General features: G+C 38.9%; 2 protein-coding genes across 2 annotated transcripts; both read left to right on the top strand.

Annotated features, from left to right (window-relative positions):
* The first annotated feature begins 9,614 nt into the window (after positions 1-9,614).
* On the top strand, positions 9,615-10,253 carry LOC114378913. The gene has a single exon (XM_028337500.1). It carries the CDS (start codon positions 9,615-9,617, stop codon positions 10,251-10,253), a length of 639 nt encoding a protein of 212 aa, XP_028193301.1.
* Positions 10,254-13,340: 3,087 nt separating this feature from the next.
* LOC114378912 lies at positions 13,341-13,673 on the top strand. The gene has a single exon (XM_028337498.1). The coding sequence runs from the start codon at positions 13,341-13,343 to the stop codon at positions 13,671-13,673; it is 333 nt and encodes a 110-aa protein (XP_028193299.1).
* The last annotated feature ends 1,572 nt before the right edge of the window (positions 13,674-15,245 follow it).

Genomic DNA, 15,245 nt, shown 5'->3' with positions numbered 1-15,245 from the left:
CGTTTAGAGACCTCTCTTGTTCACGTTTGTCAGTCTAAATGCAAGGTTCTATATACCAAACCAAAGAAAATTTAGTATAGACGTCAAAAACAAGGTGGGTGGTGGAGAAGAAGATGTAAGGGTTTGGGTGGGCGTTTGGAGAGAAGGAAAGTGAAAATTTGTGTTTTTCACGCTAAAGAACTTATTTATAATCTACAGATTTCGCTTAGCGAGCTCGTCTCGTCTCGCTAAGCGGGAGTCCACTTTTAGCACTAAGCACGACTATTCTTGCTTAGGACAATTCCTCTTGGATTGGGATTTATGTTGAGCATGACAATTCATGCTAAGCGTAATTCCTCTTGCACTAAGCGCGGCAATTCACACTCAGCGCAATTCCCTCTCGGGTTGGAATTGCACTTAGTGTGCTTCTTGCACTAAGCGAGAGGTTAAAAATTGTTATGAACCTGGGGGACATGGGTTAGGAACCTACAATCCAAATTTGAAGATGATCCAACTGTTAATGAATTCAGGATCACGGTTTTACCAGAACAGGTTTAGGTAAAATTTGAAATCTCATAATTTCAACTTAGATAAATAAAACTCCACATAACTCAACATCCACATCTAGCAAATCACACATGGCTAATTCACATCATACCTCAACTCATCCAAGTCAATCATATAATCAATAACATGATAAATACATTTAAACATCGATTTATAGTTAGTGAAATTTCAGGGTGTTATAGTGGGTCATGGAAGAGGAGGTTTGGGGTGTTAGGTGAGGGTTTGGGGAAGAAGAGGGGAGAAAAATGTGTATTTTTACGCTGTAGGACATATTTGTAAAATGGAAGACTTGCCCGGGCAAAATTTTGCTCGCCTGGGAAAATCCCTACTCCAACATATTTCACTGCTTTTGTGCAAAGGTCATATCTCACGCTCCAGATGCTATTGCACAAATCTCAATGGTCGAAACATGAAGACGTGCATTGTGAGCCTATAGTCCAAATTTGAAGGTGATCCAATGGTTAACAAATCTGAGATCGTGGTTTTACCAAAATAGGTTTTAGGTCAATCTCGGAATCACATTGTTCCAACACAATTCAATCAAACTCCACATAACCTAACATTCACACCAAGCAGTTGCACAAGGATAATTCACACAACACTTCAACTAATCCAAATTAATCAAGTAATTAAATAATACAAGAAATACATCAAACATATATTTTTAGTTATCGAAATTTTAGGGCGTTACACAAGCTTATGTTGAGCTTCAGCGTCAACATCTTCTTCCATCTCGCCAACGTTTCCAGTTGCATGCCTTCCCACTATTATCCATTCATGATCAACAAACCTCATTCCAAGCTTCTTGAGATGGTTTTCAGTAATCTCACTAGAAGCTTTGGTAAAATCCACAATCTTATTAGAGACATCAACAACGAAGTAGTCAGTGTATCTTGAGGCAAACACAACATAAGGAAATTCATAATCCACCAGGCGATGACACTTCAGCATAATGTCTTCAATCAGTAGTACCCAATTCATCTTGATACCTGATTTCAGAGCAAAAACTATTTGTAGATTATCATTTGTTACCTAAGCATGATAGCTTGACCTAGGTGTGAGAATGTAGGTGGTGAGGTATACTAACATTTTGTCCTCGGTAGTCAGTCCACCAACTTCTAAGTGATTCCTCAAGTTCCTAACAGGGTCAAGAAGCATTTCCTTATAGGTCTGTATCTTCCTATACCCATCAGGCATTTCATCGAACTTGCGGACTCCACCCATGTCCAGACTGGCTACTTCCTTCCACAAAGCAACATCAATGACCATATCTACTCCATTAACAGTAGAGAAGAGGTTACCTTCAAGGTCAGTGTAACGCCCTGAAATTTCGGTAACTGTAAATCAATGTTTAAATGTATTTATCATGTTATTTGATTATGTAATTGACTTGTATGAGTTGAGGTATTGTGTGAATTAGCCATCTGTAATTTGCTTGATGTGGATGTTGAGTTATGTGGATTTTTATTGACTTAAGGCGAAATTATGAAATTTCAAGTATTACCTAAACCTATTCCAATAAAACCGTGATCCCAGATTCGTTAACCGTTGGATCGCCTTCAAATCTGGACTGTAGGTTCCTAACCCATTTACTTACATTTTGACCGTTGGGATTTGTAAATTATTAACTTTTTACCTCTCACTTAACGTGAGAAGCGTGCTAAGCACAAATCCCAACCCAAGAGGAATTGCGCTATGCACGAAAAGTCGCGCTTAGCACCAAAAGTGGACTCCTACTTAGCGAGACAAGTTTGCTAAGCGAGATCTATAGATTATAAATACCTTCTTCAGCATGAAAAATGTGATTTTTCACTCTCTCCTCTCTAAAATGCCGACCCAAACCCTAACACCTTTTTTCTCCACCACCCACGACCATCAATGGCCACAACAAGTCTCCGTTGCTTGTCGCTGAACCACTACATGAAGAGGAACATTTTAATCGGAGCGGAATCCTCAGAATCCACCTCAAGGATTCGATGGACGACAAGCCCTCAATCCTTTCTTTCATAGCTTCTCTGAGGTAATCTTGACTTCTAAGCCTTTCTCCTAGTTAGTTTGAGTTTCTCTTAGTGTCTCTTGTGTTTTGGGTACTTTAATAGGGTGTTTTTACACTTCCTTTGAAAAACCCTTGAAAATGAGACGTTGTAAAAGTTATCTTTTTATAAAATTGATGTTATTTTTGTGACTTTCATTGAACCTCGACCACATTGGTGTGATCAGAATTTCAAATTGACGTCTCCTTGTAGTAGAATACTTGTACTTGAGGGCATGTCACTCGTTTTGGAACTCCCTTGAGACTCAGGCTAATCATCATGGGAGAAACGGGGGGGGGGAGAGGGGAGTTGGTTGTGCATGACAGGGTGATCTTGACACTTGCTGCCTAGTTTTTCTAAGTGAGAGTGTCGCGTGGACACACTTAGGCTATTTCCTGACGAATGGTACCACATTGCATTTGAGAGTTGAGGTCAGGTATATGCATCATACTGAGCATGGTTGATTGGAATTATGGAAGGTTGATGACTACTTGTTGAGTGTATGTTGGACTAATGGATGTTTGTGTATGATTATGGTATTTGTTAGTATTTTCTTGCTAATCATGATCATTTGATTTTTGTGTTAATTTCTTTTATAGTAAACTCACCCTTGCAATTTTTGTACCGTGTGGTTGGTACCTGTGATGATCGTGAACCTTCGTTCATGAAAGCAGATGGACAACAGTAGAGTACGTGAGGTGAGATTCTTTTGTGGAGCCGCCAAACCAACATGATGACGTTGGGATTATTTTGGGAGAGAGTTGTATTTTGCTAATCAACTCCTCTATAGCTAGTTCTAGAATTCTTTTTGAATTGAGGATGTAAATCATAGATTTAATTATATGTATGAACTAATTTACTTTCTGTTATGTGAATGATGTGCACTGAGTTTATATATATATATATATCAACGAAGTAAGATCAAACGGGCAGATAGGAAGTAAGAGGACAGTATGAACTAAAGTAAAATAGAAATTAAAATATCAAAAGAAAGTTGTAAAATAATTTAAAATGTAAATAACATAAAAGAAACAAAAACGACAACAGAGCCAAACAAAATCTATGAAGGGGAAGAAGAGAAGAAATCGAAGGGTGGTAGAGCCACACATGATCGATTAGGTGGGAGAAAGAGATATGAAAAATAAAACTTTGAATTTGTTGAAATCGAAAGAAAAGCTTACAAAGATTATTTCCTATGCAGAGCTTCTCTCTCTAAATCCTAAAATCTGACTATCTGAAAGGGTGCCTCACAAATGAGCTGAGGACTCCTTAAATAGCCATAAATTCTACTGTAGCTATAGTGCCGGTTTTGTGACCAAAACTATTTACACAGTACAAGTAATTTGTAATTAATCATCATTTGGAGAAATATTAAAACAATCGTCTTCATTTTGGTAGAAAGGGTCGTCTTCTTCTTCTAAAGAATTATTATCTTCCTTCTTTAAGGAAGAGCCTTCGTCTTCTTCTTGTTGGAGAAGCTGTAGGAATTCTTTTAGATTTTGGGCCAGACTTTCTTTTGATTTTGAACTGGTAAGGAAAGCAACTAGTTGAGACTTCTGATTGAGGAATAAAGAAGTCTCTGGATTAGCAACTTTTAGAAATTCTGGATGGGCTTGAAACCAGAATTTTACTTCTTCTGGTGCTGCCTTTGATGTATCATACTAATTCCACCACTTGATAAATGCATGACATTGCAGTGATGGAAACTGCTTGTTGTTTTCAGTTTTTCCATACCTGTGTTGCCATGAAAATATCCACGACAATGCAAAACTAGAAAAGTATTTTAGGTCTACAGGGATTCGTGATTCCTGAGAATTGAACATTTTATTTGAATTGATCAAACCCTTGTTGGACCTGCTCCGGGTAGATTTCAAAAGTTGGTCCATAAAAGTCCCACCATTGGAGGAACCAATTTGGAAAATTATAGACTGTGTTAGTTTTGAAATAAATAAGCCAGGAATGTTTGAATTTACTGTTTTGATGCCAGACTACTCTGGTCCAGGAATCTACATAATCCCAATAGGTGTAACCTATAGGATCAAAGGGTACAGAGAATTTTTTGGCTTGATTTAAATTTGTTCCAAATTGTCTAGGTTGTATGACCTTTAAAATCTGGATAGTCGAATGGGTGTTCAAATTTGTGTCATTTGGGTCTTTGAAGTGTTTGATAGACACTGAGTTTGCATTTATCAATATGGACTCATAGAAGATTCTTGTTTTATTGGTGGCAGTAGGTTTGAAATGGAAGCCCAGGGGAAATGCCTTGGCTGTGGCTTTGAAGGGATTTTTGTCCCAAAATTTTGGCTCCATCTGCAAAACAGTTGAAAATTTATTCTTGTAAATATAACTGTTAGTAGGTTTTGCTGGTGGTGTCTTTAGTTGGGATAAGGTCAGTTTCCCTTTTGGATTAACAATTGTTTTGGATTTTTTGGTGTTTTGAATCATGGTTTGTAAATAGATTTCAGAATCGTCATCAGATTCTGAGGCAATGTCTGCCCAAGTCTTTTTGGTGAGTTTTGGGAGTATGGTTAGACCCATTTCTTGTAAGGCATAGAGTGTTTTCTATGGAGAAGGCATATTCAGCCTATGTTTGTTTTGAAGTCAAAGGTTTTGGGGGTTCCTGATTGGATGACTCAGGTTTGATTGTGACTATTTCGGTCGATGACCCTTCTATCTTAGGTTTTTGGGTAGATGACCAGCCTGGGTTGGTGACCCAGAGGATGTGGAAGAACTCTTTTTGACAGTTGGCTCTGGTAGGGACAACTTGAATCCTTTGCCTGTGCTTCGTCCACCCCTTAGGGGGGTGCCTGATGCCTTATGTGGCATGGGAATTTGTCTGTAAGAATTCACGTGTAAGATAGTCAGGAAGAGAGTTTAAAGTGCCCTTGATATATTCTATGTCGAAATCAAAAGCACTTAATATTGCTTTCCATCTTGCAAAAATTTGTTTGGAGGCAAGATTTTTTAGGTCTTTTTGTAAAATGTCTTTGGCTGATTTACAATCAACCCGAATTAAAATTTTTTATTTAATAAATCAGATTTAAATTTGGAAATGCACAAAACAATTGCTAAAACTTCTTTTTTAACAGTTGAATATTTTAATTGTACAGAATTCCAATGCTTTGATGTGTATGCAATGACATGTTCTTGGGCTTGGACTCTTTGTTTGAGGATACCACCATAACCTGTGTCAGATGCATCGGTTTCAATGATTTTGAATGCCTGAGGAATTGGGAGATAGAGACATTTTATAGATTGGACTTTGAGTTTGATATCTTTGACAACTTGAGTTTGATATCTTTGCAAATTCTATTGATCTATCTATTGGTATGATTGTACCTTGGTGTATGTTGTGACCAAGGAATCGGATCTTTGTTTGAAATAGATTGATTTTTGATTTGGAGACGGCAAGGCCATTTTGGTTGATGATATGAATAAAAGTTTGCAAATGTTTAAAATGTTGGTCTATATCTTGGGAGAAAATTAAAATATCATCTATATAGACAATAACAAATTTTGAATAAGGATTGAGAATATCGTTCATGATTTTTTGGAATTCTGAAGGGGCGCTTGTTAGTCGTCATATATGACTAACTTTTGTATAGAAAACATTTATAAAATGTATATAAATCTCCCAATTTATGGTTATTTTTGGTAGGATTGTAAATATTTATATTTTAGTTTTCATATGTGCTCAGTAGAAGCCTTCCTTATGAATTTAATGTAAATTTCACCTCAATTTCGGGTAAAAAGGAGAAAATTATGAAGGTGCAAAAGTTGTTGTCTCGCTAAGCCTGAACCATGCACTTAGCGAGACCAAGCCGCTAAGCGAGACATCAGTGGCTTAGCGACTGAGGAAAGCCTGAAGAGAGTTCTTCTCCACCATTATGCGCCCAGTGCGTATGCAGCTCGCTATGCGAGACAACTATCTCTTTTGCGCTAAGCGCGAGATTGGCGCTAAGCCAAATCTCACTTACTCGCGCTTAGTGCGAGAATGGCGCTAAGCGTGCCTTCATGGACATGAAGCCCTTTTTTAAGCCTGATTTGTAGAGAATGAAGGAGGAGAAAAATATACAAGAAGGAATAGTCGTCAAAGCTTGAACAGTGAAAAATACAGAGGCAAAGAATAGAGCAAGAAGCCAAGTTTTGATCTTTTAGGAAGATTTGTGAGTTTTTGAGTGATTGTGAGATTCCTAGAGGTGGAGGAGACATCCCGAATCCTTTGTAAGCAAACAATTTCTCTTAATTCCTCTTCTTCATTGTAAAAGGAGCTTCCTTGCTATGGAAGGCTAAACCCTAAGTTGGGGATTCTTGTTGAGTAATTGATGTAAACTTTTTCCCTATCTAATTAAGGTTGTTTTATGTGTTCATTGTTTCTATCAGCACTTTATTATTGCATGCTTATGGCTTGATCACCCATATGTGTGTACTGTTAGGGGATTTAGCATTGAAAGATGTACTGTCTCCTTAGAACTTGATAGAGCAGGATTAGGTTACCATATGTCTGGACACAGAGTGCTGCAATTTAGTTTTTATTATGCTGTGATCATAAAGCTGTTCAATTAAGCTAAGTTCAACAAGAGACATCTGCGAACGAAGTTTAATTAGAATTAGGCTAAACTCATGAGACATCAGTGTTTAGTACTTGAGCCTTCAGCATAGAACACAGAAACATCTTTAATTAGAGAAACATCCTTAATTGCATCAATTTGCTCAGTAAGAGCACCCAACGCCTTTAGATATTCGTTTTCACGCTTACTTGCTCATGTTTATTGCTTTGTAATTAGGATAGAACATACTTTTACTTTCATTCACAATCATGATTTCTGTTTTCAAATGCCTACTTATTGAACAAACCTTTACCAAATGAACAAGTTCCCTAAGCTCGATACTCGGTTCACACCGTTTTAATTATTTACTTGACGACCCGGTGCTCTTGCCGGTAGATTTCTCATCCACACAAAAAAGTAGTATCCCAGAGTGAACATCAAGTATTTTGGAAATTTTAGTTCAGTTTGAAGGCCCTAATTCATTATTCTTTGATTTATTAATTTTTGTTTTTGATAGTATTTGTTTAGTTCAGAATTTATGTTCTTCTTGAATTGGTTAACTGCTTTTCCTGTTAGTGTTTGCATGCGTGGATCTTCTGTAGGTGAATTGGTTCCATTGGATTTAGAAATTGAAGCAACCTTCAGAAGAAACAACACAGAGAGAAAAAGAAAGCTTTTGCATGACATAACAATAGCATCAATCCTTGAAGAGGCTCACTTTTCTGAGTCATCATCTTCTAATTCAGCTATATCCAGGGAATCTCAAACAATAGAAATTGAAGCCGAAGTCATGGCTGAAGAGCAACATCGACGAGTGACCCTGGAAGATTACTCAAGTACATCTGTGCCGCAGTTCTTTACTAGCATTGCACGACCAGAGGTTCAAGCACAGAATATAACCTATCCACATTCATTAATTCAGAACAATTTGTTTCATGGTCTGCCCAATGAAGACCCGTATGCATATCTAGCCACTTATATTGATATTTGCAACACTGTCAGACTGGCTGGCTTGCTTGAGGATGCTGTTAGATTGAGCTTGTTTTCATTTTCTTTGTCTGGAGAGGCAAAAAGATGGCTCCATTCATTTAAAGGTAACAGTCTTAAGACTTGGGATGAAGTGGTTGAAAAATTCTTGAAGAAATACTTCCCAAAGTCCAAGACTGTTGAAGGAAAAGTTGCCATCTCATCCTTTCATCAATTTCCAGACGAGTCCTTAAGTGAGGCTTTGGAAAGATTTCATAGATTACTAAGAAAGACGCCTACTGATGGATTTTCAGAACCGATTCAGCTCAATATTTTTATTGACGGGTTAAGGCCACAATCCAAGCAGCTTTTACATGCTTCTGCAAGGGGAAAAATAAAATTGAAGACCCCTGAAGAAGCCATGGAATTGATTAAGAATATGGCTGCCAGTGACCATGCAATCTTGCGTGATAGAGAACACATCCCAACCAAAAGAAGCCTCCTGGAGCTTTCATCACAGGACGCTTTGTTGGCGCAAAACAAGTTGTTATCCAAGCAACTTGAAGCTTTAACTAAAACACTAAGTAAGTTGCCAACTCAATTGCATGTTGGACAACCTTCACCCTTTTCTGTTTTGCAGGTTGTAGGTTGTGTTATATGTGGTGGAGCACATGATTCGGGCTGCTGCATTCCTACAGAAGATACAACACATGAAGTGAACTATATGGGGAACCAGCCAAGACCAAACTTTAATGCAGGAGGATATTCTGGATTTCAACATGGTCAACAATATAATCAGCAACTGGGACAGTGGAGGACTCACCCTGGTAATCTGTTCAATAAAGACCAGGGTGGGCCATCTAACAGGCCACAGCAACAAGGGCCTAGTCTCTATGACAGAACGACGAAACTGGAAGAGACTCTTGCTCAGCTCATGCAAGTATCCATGTCCAATCAAAATAGCACAGAGTCAGCCATCAAGAATCTATAAGTCCAGGTGGGACAATTGGCAAAGCAACTGGCAGACTGGCCGTCAAGCAGCTTTGGAGCCAACACAGAGAAGAATCCTAAGGAGGAGTGCAAGGTTGTTATGACTAGAAAAAAAATGGTGAGCATGAATGAAGGTGAGAAGAGGATAGGTGAAGAAAAACAATAGCTGGTGATTGAACCAGAAATTGACCCAGTGGTGGAACCTTTGAGTGAGACTGAGGAAGAAGTGGAAGCGGAAGATGATTAGTAGAAGGAGATACCAATAATAGTGAGTGAAAAAGAAATAAGTGAGAAGGAAAAGAAAGAAAAAGAAAAAGAAAGAGAGAAAGAAAAAGAAAATGAAAAAGAAAAAGAGAATAAGAGAAAAGAAGAGAAGAAAAAGACCAAGAGTGAGCTGGCTAGAGAAAAGAGAAAGGAGGTAAGTCCAAGCAAAAGGGAGGAGGTGCCATATCCATTGGTACCAACATAGAAAGACCAAGAACGACATCTGGCTCGTTTCCTTGATATCTTCAAGAAATTGGAGATTACTATGCCCTTTGGAGATGCTCTTCAACAAATGTCGTTGTACTCTAAGTTTTTAAAAGATATGCTCATGCGAAAGAATAAGTACATTCACAGTGAAAACATTATTGTAGAAGGAAACTGCAGTGCTGCAATTCAGAGGATTCTTCCACCTAAGCACAAAGATCCTGAGAGTGTGACTATTACATGCGCAATTGGTGAAGTTTCTATTGGCAAGGCTCTTATTGATTTGGGAGCCAGTATTAATTTGATGTTGCTTTCCATGTGCCGGAGGCTTGGAGAGTTGGAGATAATGCCGACTAGGATAACTTTACAGTTAGCATATCGCTCCATCACCAGACCTTATGGAGTGATAGAAGATGTTTTGGTTCGAGTCAAACAAATTATCTTTCCTGCTGACTTTGTGGTAATGGACATAGAGGAAGATACATATATTCCCTTAATTTTGGGACGTCCATTTATGGCTACTGCAAGTTGTGTAGTAGACATGGAAAAAAAGAAGCTAGAAATGGGTATTGAAGACCAAAAGATTAGCTTTGAGCTATTTGATGAAGAAAGGAAATTGTTGGACCAGAATGTTTGTCTAGAGGTGAAGGAGAGTGAAGAGAAGGTTCTGAAGGAGAGAACCAAGATTGATCTGGGCTGACAAAGACTTTTGCGTCAAGCTAATGACGTTAAAAGAGCGCTTACTGGGAGGCAACCCAACCCTTTTTAATTTTGTTCTTCTTGCATTTAGTTAAGTTTGATTGCTTGTGATTGTTTGAATTCAGCATGTTTAGTATTTGAAAAAGGGGTTAAAAAGCTTTTGTGAAGTTGTGGACAGAAAAAATAACTTGAAAAAAAATTTTTTGTCCACTCGCTAAGCGCACTCCTCGCGCTAAGCGCCATTTTCTTCACGTGCTAACCGAGCTATTGTTCATGCTAAGCGCATTGACCCCTGATCATTGGCTGCATGGTCCTGCTAAGCGAGTGACCTGTGAGCTAAGCCCAATAAACTCTCTATCCATTAAATTTTTGGAATTGGGCTAAGTGAGTCATCTCGCTAAGCACGCAAGTCTGGTCTCGCTAAGCGCATTGCCACGCTAAGCGCTATTCTTCTATATCTGATTAATTTTGAGAATTGGGCTAAGCGAGTGCTCTCGCTAAGCCCAATTCCTTCCCTGTTTGGAATAGCGCTAAGCGAGACAGACACGCTAAGCGCGGGCCACTACTGCATTTAAGGAGCATTTTATTCGCTAAGCGAGAGTTGCAGGACCAATCAGAGCTGTAGAACTCGCTCAGTGCGTACCTTCACGTAGAGCCCAAAAAACTTCTTTAGAATTTCATAATTTTGTATTGGGCTTAGCGAGAAGATCCGCTAAGCGCATGAGCTTTAAAACTCAAACGTCATGTTGACTCGCTTAGCGAGTCCATGCGCTAAACGAGTCATTCAAAACTGCCAGTAAATAAGGCAACTGCCTTAGGTAGTTTCCATTTTACTTCTTCTGAGAATTTTCACCCTCTACATAGTACTTCAACCTTCCTGCATTGCCTGCGTTTTTGCTCCCTCTTTGCACTCATATTCAGCAGCACAAGTAAGTTTCTTAACTTTGTTCATTTTATTTCCAAATTTCAAACTTTAGACTAGTTAACTTAGTAGTGTTAGGTTGAATTTTTGTTGATACTTAGTTCTGTTAGGTTAGTTGTTTGTTAGACTAGAACTAGGGTTTTATTGTGGATGCAATGTGCTTGTTTTGATTAGGGTTAGATGGCCTAATAGGGGCTTGTTAGTCGTCTTATACGACTAACTTTTGTATAGAAAACATTTTCCAAAACTTGTATAGTTCCCCAATTTATGGTTATTTTTGAAGGAGTTTGTAAATAAATCTTGTTTTATTGATAAAGCTGCCTCTAGAATATGTCCATTGGATTTGATCATGAAATTTTGCAATTTCAGGTGAAAAAGAGGCTAAGCCATGAAGTTCTAAAAGTGACAGTTGGGCTTAGCTCATCACTGGGCTAAGCGCAGCTTCACCACGCTTAGCGCGACAGAAGAATCTGGCAGTGCATCAATATCAAGGCTGTGCACTAAGTGCGAGGGTGGCGCTAAGCGCAATGTCGCGGATTCAGAGCCTATTTAAAGCCTGTTTTGTGCAGAATTAGGGTACAGATTTTACACACCCTTAAGGGCAGAGATTTGCACAGAATTCTAGAGCACACCACAGTGCCTATTTCAAGAAAAGAGCTCTGGAGGCAGCAAGAGGAGCAGCTTTTGCAGAGATACCTAGGTTTTGTAATCTCATTATTGTTAGGGGTTTTTCTGTAATGGCTAGCTAAACACCCTTATTGGGGATTTCTAAAGAACAGCTGATGTAATTACTTTGATATCTAATTGATTGTGTTTCTTGTGTTCAATGCTTTTTTCAGTGCTTAAATTTTGTATGTTTTTGGTCTGATCATCCATTTGTGTGCCTAGTTAGGTGACTTTAGCATTGGGAAATGTATTGTTTCCTTAGAAGTTGAATGAAGCAGAATTGAAACTTAGTCTTAAATGAGGGATTGCGGATTAAGTTTTGGTTTTAAATATGTTGTTACAATAATGTTGTTTGGTCTAAGTCTAGTCCGACAAGAGGGATCTGAGGACAAAGCTTAGGCTAAATTAGTCTAAACTTTCGTAAGCTATTTAAGCTAAGTCTAGTCCAACAAGAGGGATCTGAGGACGAAGCTTAGTTTAAGTTAGTCTAAACCTAGGAGGGCTGTCTAAATTGAGCCTAGTCCAACAAGAGGGATCTGAAGACGAAGCTTCCATTCATTCAATCTCACTAGGGATCGAGGTTTAGTAATTTAGGCTTCAGCATACAACACAAAAGCATGATTGATTAGAGAAACATCTTTATATACATCAGCTGGTTTGTTAGAAAGACCCAACATCTTTACCTATTGCTGTCAATTTTACTTACTTGCATTTTTACTGTTTTTAGCCTAAACTTAGTTTAATTCTGTTCTAAATCATCAATCATCAATGTTTTTTTTCAATAATGCATGATATTTTGTAAAGGCATTTCATTTCTTTTGGCCTACACTCTTTAAAGATGTTCGCCAGCATGTGATACACTGTGATCAATGTCAGAGGATGGGAGGTATATCAAAAAGAAATGAAATGCCTTTACAAAATATCATGGAGGTTGAGGTATTTGATTTTGTAGGTCCCTTACCTTCGTCTTTTGGCAATGAATATATACTAGTGGTTGTGGACTATGTTTCTAAATGGGTTGAAGCAGTGGCTACCCCGCATAATGATGCTAAAACTGTGGTGAAGTTTCTGAAGAAGAATATTTTCTCAAGATTTGGGGTGCCTAGAATTCTGATTAGTTATGGAGGTACACACTTTTGTAATAATCAGTTACAAAAGTTCTTTAAACAATATAATGTGACACGCAAAGTAACATCACCTTATCACCCTCAGACCAATGGGCAAGCAGAAGTATCAAACAGGGAGTTAAAATTTTTTTTGGAGAAGACTGTAGCTTCTACTAGAAAGGACTGGTCCATCAAATTAGATGATGCTTTATGGGCATACAGAACAACATTCAAGACTCCGATAGGATTGTCCCTATTTCAGATGGTGTACAACAAGTCTTATCATTTACCAGTGGAGATGGAATATAAAGCATATTAGGCCTTGAAATTTTTTAACTTTGATGAACCCGCATCCAGAGAACAAAGAAGGCTGCAGCTCTTGGAGTTGGAAGAGATGAGATTGGCCGCTTATGAATCTTCAAAGCTGTATAAAGAAAAGGTTAAAAAGTATCATGACAAAAAGATTCTCAAGAAGGACTTTCAGCCAGGACAACAGGTGTTTCTTTTCAACTCAAGACTTAAATTGTTCCATGGAAAGCTTAAATCAAAGTGGTCTGGACCATTTACCATCAAGAAAGTTCGACCATATGGAGCAGTGGAGCTTTGTGATCCTCAATCTAAAGATCCTGACAGGACATGGGTAGTGAACGGACAAAGGTTGAAGCAATATCATGGTGGAGCTATGGAAAGATTGAACATTGTTCTACGCTTGGATCCTAGACAATAGGACGATATGTCAAGCTAGTGATGTTAAAAGAGCTCTTACTGGGAGGCAACCCAGCTTTTCTTTCCCTTTTTTATTTTTCATTCTTATCTCTTGCACGTAGTTAGGATACCTTGCTTGTGATTGTGATTAATTTCAGCTTGTTTAGTAATGAACAAGGGGTTTTAAGCTTGTGTGAAGAGATAGATAGAAAAAGACTTAGAAAATTTTTGCAATTGTCTATCCGCTAAGCGCAGACCTTGCGCTAAGCCCTCAGTCTTCACGCGCTAAGCCCGAGCTTGCTCGTGCTAAGCGCAAAGACCCCTGATTGGTTGGCTGAATAGTTCAACTAAGCACACATCACTGCACTAAGCCCCACATCTTCACGGTAATTGAACCTTAACCAGTGGGCTTAGCGTGAATGATGCGCTAAGCGCCACTTCTTCTCTAGAAAAATTTTATTGTAGCAGCGCTAAGCGCGCTATCCTACGCTAAACCCCAGATCCATTCTGTAACTTGAGTTTTTAAGCTGGGCTTAGCGGGGCAGGAAGCGCTAAGCGCCAATCTCTTACGGGTTTTGAATTCTTGGAAGTGCGCTTAGTTCGCCTGTTGCGCTAAGCCTGAACTACTCTCTGTAAGTTGAAGCTTGATGGTACGCTAAGCCTTACATCTCAGGCTAAGCGCATATTGTAGAAAATTGTGTTGCAGAAAGCGCTAAGCACAGCCTGCTACGCTAAGCCCTAGATGCTCACGGGACTTTACAACTTCAAGTTGGGCTTAGCGCGAGGCTAGGCTAAGCGCTTGGGTTTTAAAAATCAAAGGCAGAGGCACTTTGGGTGCTACCTTTGCAACCAAACCTATGCACCTTCCTAACCTTCAGTAATTGTGTACTTTCTGTTGCGTGCGTGTACTGTTTCTTTGCATCTTCTTTGCTTCATTTCAATCACAACTTAAGTAAGTGAATACATTTCCATTTTTATTTTTCATTCTTCAAACCTTAGGATAGATGACTTCTTGTTTTCTTAGTTGTATGTTGTTAGGTTAAGCTTATTATTTTTAGGGTTAGTCAATGTAGGATTTTAGGTAACTTAGAAGCCCATTAGGGGAAATGTGGCTGAAAGGGGTGAAGACCCCTGTGGTTCTGTTTGGAAATCGCAATGAAAGCACTAAGCGCGCCTGCTGCGCTTAGCCTGTTCATCGCAACTGTTAAAATTTTGGATTTCCAGATGAACGCGCTAAGCGGACCATATCGCACTAAGCGTGTTCATCCCTGTTGAGGAACGTAAGTGATGAGCTCACTGAGCGAGTCTGTGTGCTATGCGGGACTAGTGTTCAGACATTAAGATTTCAAGAATTTTTGTTCAACACTAAGCCTGACATGTCAGGCTAAGCACCACTTTGCTTCTGTAAGCTTTCCTTTGAATAAGGCTAAGCGTGTCTATGCACTAAGCCCTTGTTGTGTGTTGAGCTAAGCGCCTTACTACGCTAAGTTCAACTCTCTCAATGTCTTTTAATTTTTTGTAGTTAGGCTAAGCGCGCCCTATGTGCTAAACTTGAGTATTATTCTGATGAGGCTAAGCTAAGCGCGCCATGCTG

Source organism: Glycine soja, chromosome 12 (assembly GCF_004193775.1).
Source record: "Glycine soja cultivar W05 chromosome 12, ASM419377v2, whole genome shotgun sequence".
NCBI classification, from domain to species: domain Eukaryota; kingdom Viridiplantae; phylum Streptophyta; class Magnoliopsida; order Fabales; family Fabaceae; genus Glycine; species Glycine soja.
This window is presented reverse-complemented; position numbering and strand designations above follow the sequence as displayed.

Coding starts and splice junctions, on each gene's coding strand:
- LOC114378913 (XM_028337500.1), top strand. CDS start 9,615: ATGCCCTTTGGAGATGCTCTTCAACAAATGTCGTTGTACTCTAAGTTT.
- LOC114378912 (XM_028337498.1), top strand. CDS start 13,341: ATGAGATTGGCCGCTTATGAATCTTCAAAGCTGTATAAAGAAAAGGTT.